The sequence below is a fragment of the Falco cherrug genome, chromosome 6 (assembly GCF_023634085.1).
Source record: "Falco cherrug isolate bFalChe1 chromosome 6, bFalChe1.pri, whole genome shotgun sequence".
Classification (NCBI taxonomy): Eukaryota; Metazoa; Chordata; class Aves; order Falconiformes; family Falconidae; genus Falco; species Falco cherrug.
Window position 1 is genome coordinate 67,932,352 of NC_073702.1, and position 18,975 is coordinate 67,951,326.

The window sequence follows — 18,975 nt, forward strand, 5'->3', positions numbered from 1 at the left end:
TGGGATGAGACTTCAATACTCAAAGCTTTTTATCCCAGAGAATAACCCAAATGCTCGGTAACTTTAATAACCAGTGTATTCTCAGAGAGAGCAAGTACCAAAAGCTATAATCTTGTAGTTTAATTTCGATAGCCGAGTAGGGCCTGGGTTGCAATTTCTGCATCATTGCTAGTACGATCCAAGTATGCATTAATAATTTATTTCTCCCTCCCCCCAACAACAGTTTATATACCTAAAATTATCTTTTCTGAATAAAATATCCTAAACCTAAGTGAATATATGTACATATATTCATACATACAGAGAAGTCTGCCCAGTGACTGCATAGTGCTTTTTTATCATGCAATAAAGAAAATCTCAAAGGCTCGCTGTAAATGCCAACGTTATATGTTTTATTTTTAATCAAGTAATTCTTTTAAACCTCACAATATCCATGACTGACAGGAAAAAAAGACATTAGGCATGAAATGAGAATATAAAATACATGATATGTAGAAAGGCAATCAGTGCTTTAGTCCCTCAAGACAGTAAACAGGTGAAATGACCTTCAAAACTTCAATTCACTGTCTTTTTCTTAAAACATAAAATTCAAGTGATTTTTCTTTTATTTCACCTTGTAAACAACATACAAGTCAAAATGGACAATGAGGTAATCTAGACTACAGAAGATAATTTAAAAACACTAGATAAGACACAGTATTAAAGACATATAGAAATCAGTGTTCACTTTGGTCTCTAGTATGGTTATTGTTATTATTACCACAAGCAACGCATACTAGTTTAAGCCAGTCTGGTCAGCCAGTTGTTGCTTAACTTAGTAGTAATCCAAGAGGTAGTCAAAACCATTATCCTTTGTAAAGATGGTTGCTCTTACACTTGATTCAATGACAATGGTAGCAAATACCTTGGTAGTTTTCAACATTCTCACAAAAACACTGCCAAAGCTGCTAATATACAGCTCCGGTTCGTATAAAGAAAGAAACGTGTTCATAGATCAACCTCTTGTTATCAGTCAACAGTTGTAACAGGGGTAACACAACCAACGGATCTTAAAGAAGAGGCTGTTGATATACTAAGCAAAGTAAGGTTGATGCATTTAACAAGGCTCTGCTTGTTTCTAAAACAATACTCAAATCTCGTTAAGACTTCTAGAAAATTAAAATCAGTGCATCTGCACATGTACATATCTTCCCAATTATTTTTATATCTAGCACAGGGGAATACATATATATTTTTTTATGATAAACATTTCTTACAGATAAATTAATTAAATTAAATTTAAGACTCGATGAGATTTCCCATGTTCTTTTATAATTCTTCTTACAAAGAATGTTACAAGATCTATAAACACTTTTTATGGGGCTCTATTCACACAACTAAGTATGACGAAGCAGGAACTCCAGGATAGCACTGGCGTAAAGTAAAACTGGGCTGAAGAAGGTGGCCTGCAAAGGGGAAAGGCAGGATCCGAATGTGGTGTTTAGCACTCCCTGAAAGGTGGCTACAAGCAAAATATTGCAAACGGTATTACAACACCAAATTTACCATCAACTGCAGCAAAAAGTTATTTGGCTCTTCCTCCAAAGAGGAGGAAGACAAGTCTTCCTCATAGCCTAGTTTTTGTAGCATGTACATAAATATCATGACCTCTCCTTGGGGGAGAGTGAAAAATACCTCACCATATCCCTTATGATTAAACGAAATTGAGTATCTGGGGGTGGGGGAATGGGAGAGAGAGATTCTTGCTCTAGGTTCGACATTACCTCTGCTATTGTTAGGAGAAAAATACATCTCTCTCAGCAGATAACTGAACTACCTGTACTCAAACAAGTTTTATTGTGAAGCATTCTGGCAAGGACAGGCTAGTAAATAGGGGAAATCTAGGCTGAGCCAATGCTGCAGAATATTAATTTTGCCCTTAGGCATGAAGGAAGAGACTCAAACTCAGTCTGTGCCTCCTCCTTTAAAGGGTTCTTTTGCTTATCTGGAGCAGCCTGTTGAAGGAGTAGAACTAATTTATTTCTACTGCAGCCCAGTGCAAAGTAGTTACCTGCCGCAGCTTGCACTGCTATGTATTTAGCTTTGGCATGTACGTTTTTGTCTCTTCTGGAGATGTATTTATTTTTGTGAACAGTGCCCGTAATCCTTCAGACAGAAAAAGAAAAACTTTCAAAGAAATGTTTGGAAAAGTCTTCTAATTTCAAATGGATGCTTCATCTTAAACAAGTATTTGCCATAATGTATGCAGTGGTGAACTATCAGTTACATATCTAGTACAGATAAAAAGTATGTACCATAGATCAACAGCCACCTTTAAGGCTAGAGCAGCACAAAGGTGTGTTTATGCAGTAAATATGAGGTAGCCTTTTGCTGTAAACAGAATAATAATTTTATTGTCACCTATGTAAACAAAGTGGGCTTGATGCTTTTGTGTTTTTATTCTTCCCCTCCACCCCCCGTCCCCCATCCCTCCCCTCCTAGAAAAGCTAAGCACCAGTAACTCCGACTGCAAGGCAGTGGGAGCTGTGGTTGCCCAGCATCTCTGAAAACTCAGACCCTGTGAATGTAAAGACACAAATGCTCACATAAGCAACCAGTATAGAATACCACTTTATCATTTCACAGGAACTTATAATACAAAATGCTGCGATCTGATTATCAGAAATTTAGGTCTATGTCAACTCAGAGGTAGTTACTAATATCAGTACATAATACTTATATAGAGATAAAAAGGTCTAAGACTATTTGGTTTGTTCTGAGTAAGCAGGTCTGTAGACTATTCTGTAAAGAAAAAACAACATTACATGGTATATTCCCTGAGCAAAGTTCTTTGTCCTGAGTATGTTATGTAATAGTGATAACATTCTAATATATAAAAATAAAACCTTAAGCTTTCAACAATAAGATAGGGTTTGGTATGTGCTCTTAGCAGTTCAGTCTGATTTTGGTGCGCACAGTGATTTCAAACAGCACCAATAAAAATCTGCATGTTGAAAATATTTCCTGATCTCAGCTCTGAACTTCTTACATATAAACAGGGAATGACCAGTTTTCAAATCCACAATGGCCTATTTCTATAAGGAACTTTGGTTTAAATTTTCAAAGTGACCTAAGTTTTGCATCTTTGCTGTTTAACCTGGTTTTTACACCGGCTAGAAGGTTAAGCAATGCCACTTTGATTTGTCTACATAATTTAAATAAGTTTATTATCCTTACGTAAGGCAAGGAAGTTCTTCTCTATAGATATATCACATTCAATATCGTCAAAGGTAAGCTTTGCATTAGCATACTGAGAACTTCAGTATAAACCATCGAGAATCTCGCAAACACTGGCAAGGAATTCACACAAAATAATTTTCTTGAAATTGTGCCCTTCACAGAGGCGTTTGATTAGTAACTGTTTACTGAAGCAGCAGCAGCAACAGTAAAAGTCTCATCTGGCAGGACAAGTGGGAAGGGGAAGGCCACGTAATGAGCCAGCTGCATACCTGTTGTAACTACCAGCTGCAAAAGAGTTACCACGGGTAGGACTTTGGCTCGCTGTAGCCTTTCATGCAGGCTGTTTCTTTAGTTTGATTATCCGAGCTTAAACCTACCCGACACTTTCAGGCTTTAATAGCCTGTGTTTATTGCCAATGTTAAGGATTATACAGGTTTCTCTAATTAACTTACATCCACAATGGGATTTGTCAAAGTACGTTATCTTACGTATGACTTGGTGATTCAGAAGTTACAAATGGAAAGCGACTTGAAGTTTTGATAGGCTCCAACTCCATTAACCCCGAGCAAGGGCTGCAGCCCAGGGAGTCTCACTCTGAGGCCACCAATCTTTCTGCTCTTTAATGCAGAAGTGTGTGGTCCCAGCGCATTCTGGACCAAGGCTGGTCAGCAACAGTCTCCAGTTCACAAGGAGCAGATGATGCCCAGGGCTTCTGGCAGATTTGCAGGTACCCTCACTTGGGTTTGCCTGCAGCAGACACCTGTCCTTCTTGACTGTACACATGCTGTATCATCAGCAAGGGAGGCTGGCTGAGCACCCCAAGTACCCATCTACCTTTATTCTTAAGAAATTATTTATCCCAGGATCTCATTAGCTTTGCATTTAATTTTCTTTAAAACCACAACAGACAACAACAGCAAAAATCCCTAGGGAGTTCTCTCCATGGTATTTCAACTGAAAACAAGGGGGAAGTCCCTTCAAATTGAGCGGCACTACTTGGGACTGAGAGAAGTTGCTGCTGCTGCTGCTACTACTGCCACCATGGTCCCCTAAATGTTCCCAGAATACAAAGGGTTAAACAGGATGGTATCCTGATACACTCAAAAAGGTCTGTTTGGTAACAACTTATACATTCTCCCCTACACAACAGTCATCTAAATTACAGTTACAACCATATTAATTTAACAAAATGTTTTGAGAAACCAACACAGAAACTACACATTCATTGTCTTTTCTGGAGCTTTAACACTCCTCACCAACAAAGGATGGTGGCAATGAGAGCCATGTTGAGTCATGACACTGCCCTGCACGGGCACGGGGAGGGGAAGGGTTTTGATGCTTTGCGGAGATGAGAATGAAAGAAATTCAAATTGATGGTATTGGGGATGTCTTAGTAAATTTAGTACCATATGGCAGCTTTAAAATATGACAGTATCCTTTGGTTCACAAGAGAAGTAACAGTCTTGATCTCAGTTCTGTGTGTGGTTTATCAGGTTTGGTTTGTTTCTGAGTGAGATTTCTTGGATTTTCTTGTTTGTTTTTTGAACACGTTTAGAAACAGGTTCTAGGAACGAGTCAGGAATGTTTGTGGATACTGTGCCTATTGCTTCACAGTAATGTCTTGTGGGAGCTGGAGAGTGGTCTGATGGAAAAAATATTTTTTTTATAGATATGTACACATACACACACGCACGTGCACACTCATACACACACATACAGAAGTTAAAACGTAATGCACCCTGCTCAAATGTATTTTGCTTGGAGTGATTTGTCTATTAAAGAAAAAAATTCACAGTTCCTCAACAGTAGTTAAAATTCCAGGTCAGCTACTGATAATGAAATTATTTCCCCTGTACTTGCATGAGGTAGACATCCCAAGAGGATAAAGAAAATGGAAAGTTATGACAAATGCTTTAAGTTTTTTTCCTTTTCTGAACAGAAGGCCCCTTTCTGCTTGGTTCTTCGGGTGACACAGACAACTTACTCGATGAAGCTTCCTGCGGCGACCTGCCTGAGCGGTCCGAGATCTCTGACCGGCCCTCCTGAGAGTACGATGGAGATGGGTAGCCGTGCATTCCTCCCCCTTCTCTCTGGAAGGCAGAAGTGGAAGGCTGCGGTTCAGCTTCATGTCTTCCCTGAGAACTAGTGGGCTGCTGCGAGACAGTTTTATGGGGGCAGTTAGCCACCATGTGCATGATGCTCTGACAGTAATGGCACTTCTTTGGCTGCGGAGGTAGACTACATTCTTTAGCATGGTGGTCAAGGCCGCCACAGTTGTAGCATCTAAAAACAAAGAGAGACTGCGAGTTATAAAACACAAACGGTTATAAAACAGTCAGACGGTAAGACTTGCTACATCAGGTAAAGCTCAGCGTCCGTGTGCACGGGGTCTGGGGGTGAAACAAGTCAGTGCTTCCGCACCGACATCCCTCTGCCGCGGGCCGAGGGACAGTTCGGGTTTGCTTTTGAAGCCACTCGGAAGATGCTGCTTTGTCGCACCGGTGCCAAAAAACGCCCCGTACTTGGGACCGGGCACCTCCTCCCGGCGTCCCTGCCCGGCTCCCTCACAGGGCCGCCGGCGGGCGCGGCCAGGCCTCCGGCGCAGAGCCCGTGCGGGCGGCCCCGCTAGGGGGCACCATGGTGCCGGGCATCCGCCGCCGCCCGGTACCGCCGCACCGCGCGGGGCCAGCACTCGTGTCTCTGCGCCTGACGGGGCGACCGCGGGGCGAGGAGAGGGGGCGCGGCGGGCAGCGGCGCCGGCCCTCGCCCTGAGGCGGCTTCGCTCCGCCTGCACCCGTCGCCGGGCCGGGGCGGGGGGAATAAAGAAACGTGCCGAGAGCAGACACCCGGCCTCGGACAGAGCCGTGTCCGAACGGCCGCGCGGCTGCCCGCCCGGGGGACCCTGCGGGGGAGGGGGCGCAGGGGGCACGGGTCTGCGCCCAGCTTCCGCGGTGCTTGTGGTGCAGAGGGTTTGTAATGGCATTCACGGTTTCGATTCAAAATAAACAAAGCCCCGGCAGGCGCCATAAAGCGGGGTTCGTTTGTTTTCTCTTGGAATCGCCGCGCCGCGAGCCGGGGTGCCATCTCCCCTGGGCCACGCTGGCACAGAGTGCCGCCTCCCCCGCGCCACGTCTGCTCCCCAGTCCTCAAAAACGGCTAAAATCCACAAATACCCTTCCATTAAGCTTGTTAGCCAGGGCAGTCCCGAAGAAATGTCCAGCAAATCCTTACTGAATCCTCTCACCTGGTAACACGTGCCGGGAATGCCAGTCCTTGCATTACGTTATTCTAACATGATACGAAGAACTAATTCTCCACCTTTGGCATGGTGATCCTATGCCCATCGTGTTCACCACTGACCTTTCTATTTTGGCTATTTTTCAACGGGTTCTGTTTGTTTCTTTTATAAAAACTTGCACTGAATGCATAGACATTTAATTTATTATAATCTAATGCTCCACTGGAAAGAACTAAACTAATAATTTGTTTTCTTTCCCTTAACCATCAACTAATTCAAAAAACAATTGCACAAATACTTAGGCTTGGTGGAGTCAACTCAAGGATTAAAAAAGACTAACTATAACTAACTAGATGTACAAAACAGCGCAACATGTTCTGGTTTGAGCCCACATCAAAATATTTTAATTTTTCACATTTGTGGAAAGTAACAAGGCACTGTTCCAACTAGTATTTAGTGGTCATTATAAGTCTATACAAAACCAGTAAGTTTAGTTCATGCAAAACTGTATGTATAGCTGGAGTCTCACCTACAGAATTTACCTTCCAAAGAAATATTGTTGATCAAACTCGCATGGTTTTTAAAAAGACTGCAAAATGGCCGTTAACATTTGCAAATCCATTCCAAGAAACAATCCCTCAGCACCTCCTCCTTCATATCTCTTCTTCACTATTAGCAAGATATTAACCATATCTTTATTGTAAGAGACAACTGAAAGAAAAGCTTAAGTTGCTGATGGCATGCTGTCATGCCCTACGAGACTGACCTATAATTTAGAGAAGTGATGAACAGAACTTCATTATCCTTTCAGAAAACATTGTAATTAAATTGTCGCATCTTCCCTAAAGATTAACAAGAAACAAAACCCCAAACCCATTATACTGAACTCTGCACTTCTATGACAACTGCAATAACATATTTTAGGTGAACTGGTTCTATTTTTATGTCACCACTGCACTGAAGTTTTATGCGATTTTTCAATGGAATCTGAAGACTATGCTTACCCTAGTCTGTCTGCATATACTACGGAGTAACCCATAAGAGGCACAGAATATAATGCTTCCCTTGAATCAAGAAGAAAACAACACATACAAGCCCCACTGTCATTTAGTACTGATTTCCCTAGCTTAGGTAGGGAAAGGACATACTAAATATGTTGTAAAATAGAAATATCCTGATATAAGACCAAAACACCAAGCTTTTTTTCCGTCATCATAAAAAAAATATTTGCAAGTTATTAAACGACATCCATCTGACTATTTTTTTCCAAATTACTGCAGATATTTTCAAAATAATGACCCCCACTTAACAGCAGCATCCAGTTTTCTTAACTGAAATTCAGCTGTGTTTCCCTGACAAGTTTTCTAAACACCTTCTGGATAAAACAGTAAGTAAAATATGCAGTTAGGGGAAAAAAAAAAAAAAGATCAGCAAGAACAAAAATGCTTCAGTGTTTTACTTTCTACCCCTCCAATAAATACATCCAAGAATTCACAAATGTGGTATTTAGGTTGTATTAAAGTATGATGTTGATTATTATCCTCTCATCGGTTTCTAGCAGTGTACTTGTTCCTGGGCTAAGTATAGTATAATAGAATATAACATGGGAGTGTGCAGACATTCTGGAAATCGTGCATTTTATCGTAATATAGAGTGCAGAATTTTATAGCTGTGAATGCATTTGCACTTGCTTCTTTCCCTTAATATCACATGTATTTAGAATGGTTAGAAAAGAAAAAGTTTGAAAATAGGTTTAAGGGCCTCGGTAGCAGGGTAGGCGGTAGCCATGGACAAATCAATTTAATCAGTCACTATGGTATGCACTGTGTTAGCCAATTCAGTGAAACATTTCACTTCACCAATTGACCAAGAACCTGCTGCCAGGGCCCCTGCTTCCAGTCGAGAGGCGTCCCTCACCTTTTGCATATATATTTATCAATACATCCTATTTGCAAAATATTGTAATTCCCTGCATTTATTCAAATCACTGCTAAAATGTCACCACGAAAGAAAACTCCATCAATGCATTTCTGATTAAACTATGATTTGGCTTTTCAGGAATGCTTTCTGTTACCAACTCAAGCATCTGGCTAAAGTGTCGCATTAGAATACATATGTGCCAGGCAGGGTGTGCCTGGACTTAAACAGGAGGGTGGTATTTATTCAGTTCTTTTAACTATTTATTCATTCCTTGTCAATCACTCTTAGCAGGAGAACAGATCACACCCCGCTCTGAAATGCCTTCCCTCTCAAGGGATTTACACCAAAAAGGAAATGGACAGCCACCTCAGAGCTCACAAATGATACCACATGGCATCATCCACATGCATTAAGATATGGTATTAACCCTTTTGTCCCAAACGCTTCAACTCTTTTCTCCTCTCTTCTGTACATACTTATGTTACAACATAACGATATGATATGCACACACAAACTTCTACATCCACATCCCTATGTACATATATAGAACAAGATGCAAGCCAGCTCATGCTAAGAAACTTAGCAAATTCTCATTCAAGTATGTTCTCAGGAACTCTAGATTAGTACAACCATAACAAGTATTTCTTCACTTCAGAAACACCATGGAAATAACCTATGTTAGCTTAAACAGAACATAAAAGTTTGAATATAAATTACATCATGAGACGAATAAACCACAAAAAGCCCTTAAAGTGCAATTATAGTGTAAGTAACCCTTACAAAAAAGCACCAGCAAGAAGGATTTGTTAAAACAGGACTGTCTTTCTTACAGTAGGCTCCCATGATTCACTAGGTAGCTTTAGGCTCAAAAAATAATGCAACACAGTAAATAAAGAGGTGGCAATTATCCTAACAGGGAATCCTTTCTTCACTACAGCACTGACAGGATGGTGAATCACTGTGATTTTCTGATATAAAAAGGATGAACACTGTAATAAAGGAACAACCTTGAGGAACTTGTCTAGCATTGTATTTCAATATTCTCAAGAATTGTGATTACACCGAACTATACATATTAAAGGAAACACACGAACAAGGAGAAAGTGTATAGGTTCCAACACAAACTATATTGTATGAGTTGTAATAAGCTGATGACTGAAATTCATAAGTGCTCAATTTCACAACCAAATGCGAATGCAAAATAAAATGCTCTCTAGTTTTCAGCTTTTTTCCTTGTCCCAGCAGTCAACTCCTACTTAGGAAGCATGCCCTAGCCCTATCCCTTTTAAAACAACAATGCCCCAGCTCAGCAGAGAGAAGCTGTAAGGAGGGCAAGCACAACTGCTTGCTTCTTCATGCTGCTTCATAATATGATTTAGATGATAATCCAATATATAGGACAAGTACAGAATCGTTTGTGTAGCTCCACACTAATCTGTTGAGAGAAAAAGCATTAAAATTACCCCAATGACTGACTTTTCCTTGGTGGTGGTGGTGTTTTTAATATCTAATAGTGATAGCAGAAGGAAGAAAGAGAGTATAGTCAGAGGAAGACTAAAATAAATCGCTGGGATATTCCCTACACCAACTCATCTTTTGTTTTTCCTTTTTGAATGCTGTAAGACAACAAAAACCTGCATCTTGGCTAACAGTGTTCCATCTAGCAACCTTAATGCTTTGAAAAATGGCAAAACTCTAACAGTATGAGCATGTTAAGACGTTTTTAGGACACAGTGAATGCCAACCAATCAGTTAAAGCCCAAAGGAAACATTTAAAATTGCACCTAAATGTGCTGTCTGTTTTAGTAATTACTTTCACAACACATCTAAAGAAAGGCCAGTTCTTTCAGACAGAACATGCAGCAGATCCCTTGAACTATCCTATTTTCCTGTAAAGGAAGGTTAAACTATCTATGATCTAACAGAAATATGGATCTTAGACAAAACTGAGATGTTTTACTCTTCAAGGGTTTCAGTGAACTGTCTTGAAAATCAGGCCATGGGGCAATGCAAGAGGACACTTCTTGCTGGTGGATGTAAACGCTCAAAATCTCGGGGAAGCATGTGCTTGCTCAGGCACCACCTGGGATGAGTGAGAAACACTTCCAACACCTCTGCAGGACTAAGACGTGGACTGTCAGGCATCTGGTAATTTCAAACTGTCTTTGAGATAAATATATTTTTAATGGATTACTTAAATAATCCAGTAGCAAAATCCTGGATATCAAATCTGTCACAGCTGCTCTCCAAAGACTGACTGGATGAGAGGTGATTGCTGCTGAATGGGCACCTCTTGCATGTTACTGTATTATATACTCTACATCTGTGTGTATGTATATATAAAAATACATATATGTACTATATATTTACTTAATACAGGTATAATACAAAATAATACAAAAATCGTTCTTGCTCAGAAGCCTAGACTTAAAAGTGAAAAACCACTCTGAGTATTTTTTGAAACAGGGCATTAGCCTTATGCCTTAAAACAGCACTTCATCCTTTCAGAGCTAGAAATGTTGGAACTAAATATGGGGGGGCTGTCACTCCAACTTAAAACCAGGCAAAATGGAATCCCTGGAAAATCCTTGGAAAATAAAAAAGTTTGGCTGGCTGCCAGGGCAACAAGCTGCAAGAGCAGGAGGAGCAGGGGAGGAGCAGGAGGTGGTGGGGACCCCGGGGAGCCCCACGCACAATGAGCAGCAGCCAGCACCTACTAGCAGCCCCATGCTGGTCACCAGCTCCTCTGGCATTTCACTCCTTCCTCCACTGCTTTTACTGGGGGATTCCCTTACAGGCACTGTTTTGGGACATTTCTCCCTCCCCCCAGAACCTTTTAAGCAGCATTAAATCCCAGGAGAAATAAAGACAGCCTGTGTTTTTTAAAAAAACACAGCCTTGTCACAGTGCATGGCTGCACTGCCAAGCCGTGCCCTGCAGCTGCCCTGCTCCCCGCACCCAGTGAGGAATTAAGACAGAGAAATGTGGCTCAGCTTTTTGTTTTTAAAGGATGAAAACTGCGAGCGAGTCAAGGAGACATACACAAGGGGCACTGAACGTACACACTCTGCCATTGCCCTCTGAAATAGCTGGAATGTTTCTGCTCGCATGCACATTGCTGGGTTTCATGCCATTTTGTTTATCAACCTTTAATTCTTAAGCTGTAGCTGAATGCAGGAGAGAATACAGGTAAACTTTGAAAACACTCTAATAAGATATTAGTATTCAAAATACCAAATACTGAAATAATACTGAGAAAGATACTTTAAGATTAAGAGAAATTATCTTGTTAATCTTGTTAAACTAAAGCATTCCGTTGCTGAATGGAGCATTTAGCATCTTCATCAGAACATTTATGGTGCGTCCAGCAAGCTGGGTCACACTAAGGCAGAGAACTTTACTAGCACCCTCATTTAGCAATCCATGAAAAAAAAAAATCAGTTTAATTTTAAAAGTGTAATTATTTTTAGCAAAGTATGTTGGAAAATAGTGTGTTATCAATTTGGAAAGTGGCACATCAGGGCCACATTTAGATTTGTACTTATCCTGTGAGTATTTGCTACCCTGAACCCCTCATTTACACAAAATGCTGTGCAGAAGTGACATGCTGGGAAAGTTAATTGCAGGCTGTTGTTCTTCAGTAAAATTCAGTTTGAAAATTTCCTGTGCTTTACTAGCTTTTTAAGATTAACAGAAATATCATTTTCTAAAATAAAAATAACCTTCTAAAGAAATAAAGATGAAATAAAATAAAAATGCTTATCTATCTGTTTTTCCTACAAATCCAACAACACATAATAACATACCAGAGATCGGAGACTTTCAATTTCGTGAGAAAAACAAGGTTCCTCCATTTTTTTAAGCTTGCCTTCTTTCATCTTAGAGATAGCCCCAGCACACTGACACAAACCCACTGTCTGCAAGGCTTCCAGTAACACAGGGTCGAATATTGATGATGTTTACTTTTGTTACAAATAAATAAATAAAAATGCTCCACCATAAACTCATCAGATCAACTAGTTTTCTGTGGTTAGTTCTAAATCAATCTGTTTTCCCCGGTGTATCACAGAAGTAATATCAATAGGTTACGGTCTTTTGTTGCTTGGGTTTCCCCTCCCCCTCCCCCCCCAAAACAAAGAAGCTGACAAACAACGTGGGCATTTGCCTGATAAATCTTGCCTGTCGAGATACAATTTAGCTCAAGTGTGTGAGGAAATACATTTGTTTAAAACCTACTAATACGATTTTACTGGAAGGTGGATTTTTTTTTTGTAGAACCAAGAACAACAATGAAACAGAAAGGTGGTTTAAAATGCACAAAACAGCTTTTTCTCCACAAAATTGGAAAGGCCTACATGGGCAGCAGCTCTTAAAAAATAACCTCAACAATGTCGTTTCCATTTTTTCTTCCTTTGCATGAAATCTTATCTCTGCTACCCACTCAGCCCTCTTTACAGACACGTAGGAAAATTATTTTTCACATAATTACATAAAAATCCTTATGAAATGCATCCTCACGGAGGAATGCTTTGGATATACTTTCATTTGTTACAACAAAAGGGTTTTTCTTTATATTGAGAGTTAAGAACTCCTGAAATAACAATTTACAAAGCGAGGTCTTTTTTCTAAATAACATGAAAGATGGTTTTGCTCCAGTAGTATCAATATACCATGCAAAGAATGTATATATTTTAATAGCTTTAACCTTCCAGATAAAGCAGATACAAGATCAGTGATGGTTTAAGTAAGTTATGCTTTAAACAATCGTATATCACGCATTTCAAACATGAAATGTTATACCATGATTTCAAATAAGTCTACCGCTGTTAATCTTTCTGCATTATGAAACCACACACACAAATACTCTCAATCACAAATTTCCCTTGTAAGCCTTAACTTCTGTGGGAACAATAAAAGAAAATGGATTTTAAATTAAAATAGTTCTGTATGCAGCTGTTTTAAAAACAAAAGTATTTTCCATAGTTCATGTTGGCGGACAGGCTGCCATACAGGTTTGTTCAGGGTATCACTGCAGCGTGTACCCACATTTGCAGCCTGCTGCTGAAGTTAGCTGGCGTGCAGCACTGGGCAGGCAGGGGGGTGGCCATAACTAAGCAGACCTTGGGTGCCTGTGTTTGAAAGCAGTCCTTGGTGCCCCTGTTTACAGCAGCATAGTTCAGTAACACCAGAAGTCTTCACAGAGGCGGCTTGAGCCTCCTGGCCATGTGGATAGGGATGCACGCTGCATAAAACCAGCTCAACTCTTTCTGGGTCAGTGAGGTGCCGTTCATGAGCTAAGAGGCATGCCTGACCTTATCGGCTTCACAGCAGAGCCGGTACCAGGGTTTCTACATGCACTGATCAGCTAATCCATAGATGAGATAAAAGGGTAGCAGGTAACTGGGAATCAGTTGTTAAAAACTGCCATTTCTGGTTTGTTCCTTATTTTATCACTAACCTTAGCAATAAATATAAGTAGCATCAACTCCTCCTAACAGCAGGAAACTGCAAACAGCTTCCTGGCAGTAGGCTGGAGCACTGAAGCAAAAAGTGGTAGAGGAAGAAGAGGAGGAAGAAGGCTGCTCTGGAAGTTCATAACCTATTCTTCTTCCCCAAATACCAATTTAGAGTTATATGACTTTCGGTATCCCTTACTTCTGAAACTTTGTGCATTTATGCCTAGCAAGAGGAGCACGGGCTTAGATCCTAGTCTTGACGTGGATTCTCCTGTTACATTCACTGAATTGGATGACTTACATAGGCTTCACAAGTGGTTTAAGGATTTCAGGATTTGAGCAGCAACTCACATCTTCATTGCATTCTTCAGAAGTAAAGACAGTTGCTGTCTGACACACTCACTATGAGAAGGCCATGCCAGCTCTATCTCTATATAGGGGTTCCTTCCAGAGCTCTTGGAATTGATAAAGTCCTGTCACATGAAATACAGGCAAGGCTTCCTTTCCCAACTGTGTAACAAAAGGACACTGAACATGGTGGTTGGTTTTCCTTGAAAGAGCACCTATAAGTTCACATGCTCAATACCCACAAGAACAATTAAGCCATCAAGATGCTCTTTAGACACATTTTACGGGTAAGGGAAATCTGTATCACACTGATGCACTGACTGAGAAAGCAAGCAGTCAGTTCCTAATTCACATTTCCAAACTCAAGATGTCTAAAATAAACTAGCTCCATATATTGACATTACTAAATGGCTGTGTTCAGCATTTTCTATGATACATTTTTAAAAGGCTTTCAACATCCTAAAGGAAAAAAGAATATTTTGAAACTTTTCACATAAAAATGCAGAAGCAATAGGAAAGCATGAAAAGAGGATTCAGGTTCAACAGGATAAAGCCTCATGTTCAAGCTTTTAATTCACACTTGAGGCAGGTATTTCTGTTGCCCCACACTGCCCGATCCATGAGAATCAAAAGAGAAATAATGCCATTTTTTACTATTCTGTCCTTTCTCACCACCAGGTTTATCTTTGTTGTGAATTCTCTCTATAACTATATACATAAAAAGAAAAAACACATCTGCACACATAAACCCAACAGTGTTAATTCAACATTTTGTGTTTCCTTTTTCTTAGTTTGCCCTCAGGATGGCAAATTTCACACACAGGTTTGAGTTTAATACTTCTTTCTCTGAATTCTGCTAATTCTGTGTACAATTCAAAATAATGAAACACAACTGAAATAATTTTACTACATGTGGTAAACTAGATCACTTTATCTCCCTTGGCTGTGATTACTTCGATTAATTGATACCACTCCAGTAAAATGATAACAATGAGGTGAAGAAAACTTTTTTAAAACATTGCATCTGCCTAGAAAAAGAGCATCTTAATGGTCTTAACTCTGCTGTCAGTGACATGGGTGTAAATCCAGAGCAATTCTGATGACTTCACTGAGCTTATTCTCTATTAACTTTAGTAGTGTGAAAGAGACAAGAATTTCCCACTGTGTATGAATACTGAAAAGTCACACCGCAGCAGCCAAGGCTGGTTGCAGAGGTCAGGCTGATACAAGCTGGGAGGCAGCGCAGCAATGCAGGCCGAAGCCCCTCAGTTCCACCTGTAAATCTGTGTTTGCTGGTTGATGTAACACTTGAAAGCATAATGCAGCATAAATCACAAAGTTGAAAAAAGAAAACCAAAGAACTATGGCCAAGGTAGAGGAGTGATATGTTTGATTCTTCTGCCCGTTTATGCTCAACCTTTCAAGTTAAGAAAGAATGAATGAACAGTTTCAAAAGTAAGGATGTTTATAGGCCAAGAATCAATTTTCCTGGCAAGACGGATGAACTTTCCATCAGGAGATTTAGATAAAACAGGAACCCTAGACTTAAAATGTTTGAAAGCAAAGAACAATTCAGATAAGGGCACCCCAGTCATGATCAGTGCAAGGGGACGCAGATTACACGTTGGACACTGAACGCACAGGCCAAAGAAAAATGCAATGGATACGCTCACTGGGCACAGCACAACCAGCTATCTGTAGTTTTGATCAGAAGTTCATACCCAGCCACAACTTGGGTTCAATTATGGAAGCCCTGAATTTACAATGCTGAAAGCAGTCACAAACCAGAAGAGTGATTAATGTCCTCACCCTGTCTGTGTCTGAACAATTCATCTATATATACTCTAAACCAAACAACCTTCCGGTTATACAGTAGCATTCACTGTGCTAGGGCAGGAAAACTACATTAAGACTGGAAGTGCACGAAGGCAGAAAAGGCAATGCATTTTTAATGCAAGCCCTGAGGTTGCTAGTGATGAATCAAACCTCTGGTTGGGGAGGAAGAAGACATGTCTCTGCAGCCACTTATGCAAAGTCTGCACAGACCAGCAAGGTACTGAATTTCTGCATGGGGGATGGTTACGAGTTCTCCTGTTTTGGAGGGCAAATCCCAACTTCTGGGAAAATAAAGGATTACTCAGTTATGCTGGTAGCCTGTCTGTTTTCCCCCAGTCCCAGGCTCTGGGAACAGGTTAGAAGACATGGGAAGGTGACTGGGACATACTGCAGTGGCTATGAATGGAACATGTAACGTGTCAAATCCACAGGAATCCATAGGATTTCATTAGCTCTGACCAAAACCCCGTTTCTTCCTGTTTTAGTAATTAATTGGCCGTACTGATACGAGGTTAGAGAGACAACTCTTAATATTCATTGAACAGTTAAGTTATTCCAGTGATAGATCTTCTGCAGGAAACACTGAGAGTATCCTTCTCCTACAAGACTTTACAATATTGCAGCTGAACCAGCTGGGGCAGTGGATTTGAACTCCCAGCTAGATACAGAATTGGATCTATTTATTTTTTCTGTTCTGGATAAATGCCCATTGCTGGGGAGAGGGAGCAGGCAGAGCAAGGGAGCCTGGCTGCTCGGTACCAGGCTGGAGCAGGGCCCCTACCACCCAGTCAGTGTCCTCCATCTGTGTGAACCCTTCCTCACTGCTACTCCTGACGGGTGGCACACATGTCACAACCCTCAGCTGGTGCAGTAACAAATTGTATTGGGCCTCGGCGTTAGGTATCTGTACTACTGCACCACTGTGAAAACCACACAATCATTCTTAAGAGCTGCCCTGTGCTTTGTAGCTGAACTCTCCTCTCTTCGCTGCCCAGAGCCTCCACCACTGCCCGCTCCCTCCAGGCACAGTCTCCACCCCACACCTTGTGGTGTTGCTTCCACCATGTCCTGGTTTTGGCTGGGATAGAGTTAGGTTTTTTCTTCTCAGTAGCTGGTACAATGCTGTGTTTTGGATTTAGTATGAGAATAATGTTGATAACACACTGATGTTTTCAGTTTGTTGCTAAGTGATGTTTATACCAAGCCAAGGACTTTTCAGTTTCTCAGGCCCTGCCAGCAAGAGGGCTGGAGGGGCACGGGAAGCTGGGAGGGGACACAGCCAGGACAGCTGACCTGAACTAACCAAAGGGATATTCCACACCATAGAATGTCATGCTTAGTATGTGAAGTGGGGCGAGCTGGCTGGGGCCTGCCGATCACTACTTGGGGACTGGCTGGGCATCAGTCAGCAGGTGGTGAGAAATCGTATTGTGCATCACTTCTTTCTTTCCTTTGGATTTTATTCCTCTCCCCTTCTCTCTCTCCTTTTTCTTCTTCTTACTATTATAATATTCCAGTTATTAAATTGTTCTTATCTCAGCCCTCGAGTTTTACCTTTTCCCCCAATTCTCCTCCCCATCCCGTGGTGTGTGTGGGGGGGGGGGGGGGGGGGCAGGCAGGAGGAGTGAGTGCGTGATGCTTAGTTGCTGGCTGGGGTTAAACCATGACACAGCACTAGGTCACTTCCTGCAGCTGGTGGTGTCAGCTCCACAGACAGTGAGACGAGAAACCCTTGTCTCTTACCTACAATCTATGAATCCTTCTTCAAAAAGGTGAACAACCACCATCTGGAGGTCACAGCAACCTCCTGACCGAGGGAAGACTTGCATCCAAACATGTCTTTCACAGAGTGAGGTATGTGGTGAACCCTTGGGGACCTTTTATGTAGGTTAACATGTGCTCACTTGTTTGGGCCATGCAGGTGAAGAGGAGGTCTCAGAAGCCAACGTGGTAATTTTGGGGGGCTTAGCTGTAAGCCACAGCACTGAGTTGCTGGCTGTCCAGTAGAAACCTCAAGTCATACAAGATACAGCAAGTAAATCCAGGTTTCAAGGCTTTTGGCAGCACCCAAATATTAAATCTAGGAACCTGATGCCTTTTGTGTGGTTGAGAATAGTAATACTTGAACAATTTTAGCCACAGAAGACAAGGGACCAGACCTTTATAAGATGATACTTCCTAGACTATTCCAAGATAACAAACCAATTGTTTATTAAACCAGCCTCACTTTTGAAAACCTGTAAGGCCAGAAAGCCTTCTTCCGCAGTCAAGATCCCTTTGGCTCTCCTCCTTACAAACCTTCTAATTCTAAACATCCAAAATACCTGGAAATAATCAATTCCAAATAACCACATAATGGATGGAGACTGTGGCCCTCACTCAGGACTCTGAAACTCAAGCACAGCCCAGAAATGTCCATCAGAAAAGTCTCATTATTCCTAGGCTCAGAAGCTGGTGATAGAGAGTGTGGCATTACCTTCTTTTCCTGACACAGGCAGCCTGTGTGACCCTGTTGTGTATAATGAAACGTTTACAGGGACTTAAATGCCTAAGTCCCACTGACTTCAGAGGCCAGAAAGATCCTCATAGCTTTGAGAATCTAAGTCTGTGCCCCTTGGGACTGTACCTGGTAAAGCAAGCAAAAAAACCAACTTATGGTACAACAGAGTACAACTGTATGGTGATCAGGCCACAAATTAATTGGCATTCACTGAACTACAGCAGGGATCAAGAACATCCTGGATGATGCATAAAATACCCGATTTTGAAACTGCCATCTTTGTTATGCCTATTTCACTACTGTCCAACTATTGGGATGAAAAGTCATAGACAAGTTGTGAAAAGTCATTTCATTTATGTCTACATTCCAAACATCGCAGAGAAAATGAGGCCTATCAAGAGCTTAACTGGACTTATCACAAATACAGAAAAACCCTCCACAGGTCTTTTTCATCCCC

General features: G+C 41.2%; 1 protein-coding gene across 4 annotated transcripts in view; it reads right to left on the reverse strand.

Annotated features, from left to right (window-relative positions):
* Nucleotides 1–371: 371 nt before the first annotated feature.
* The window catches only part of LIN28B (lin-28 homolog B), a 105,091-nt gene continuing 86,487 nt past the window's right edge, over nucleotides 372–18,975 (reverse strand). For all 4 annotated transcript variants that reach the window (XM_055714648.1, XM_055714647.1, XM_055714649.1 and 1 more), the window contains one exon: nucleotides 372–5,503. In XM_055714648.1, coding sequence (XP_055570623.1) covers nucleotides 5,134–5,503 — 370 coding nt within the window. In that variant the 3' untranslated portion in view covers nucleotides 372–5,133. The remainder of the gene's footprint in view (nucleotides 5,504–18,975) is intronic.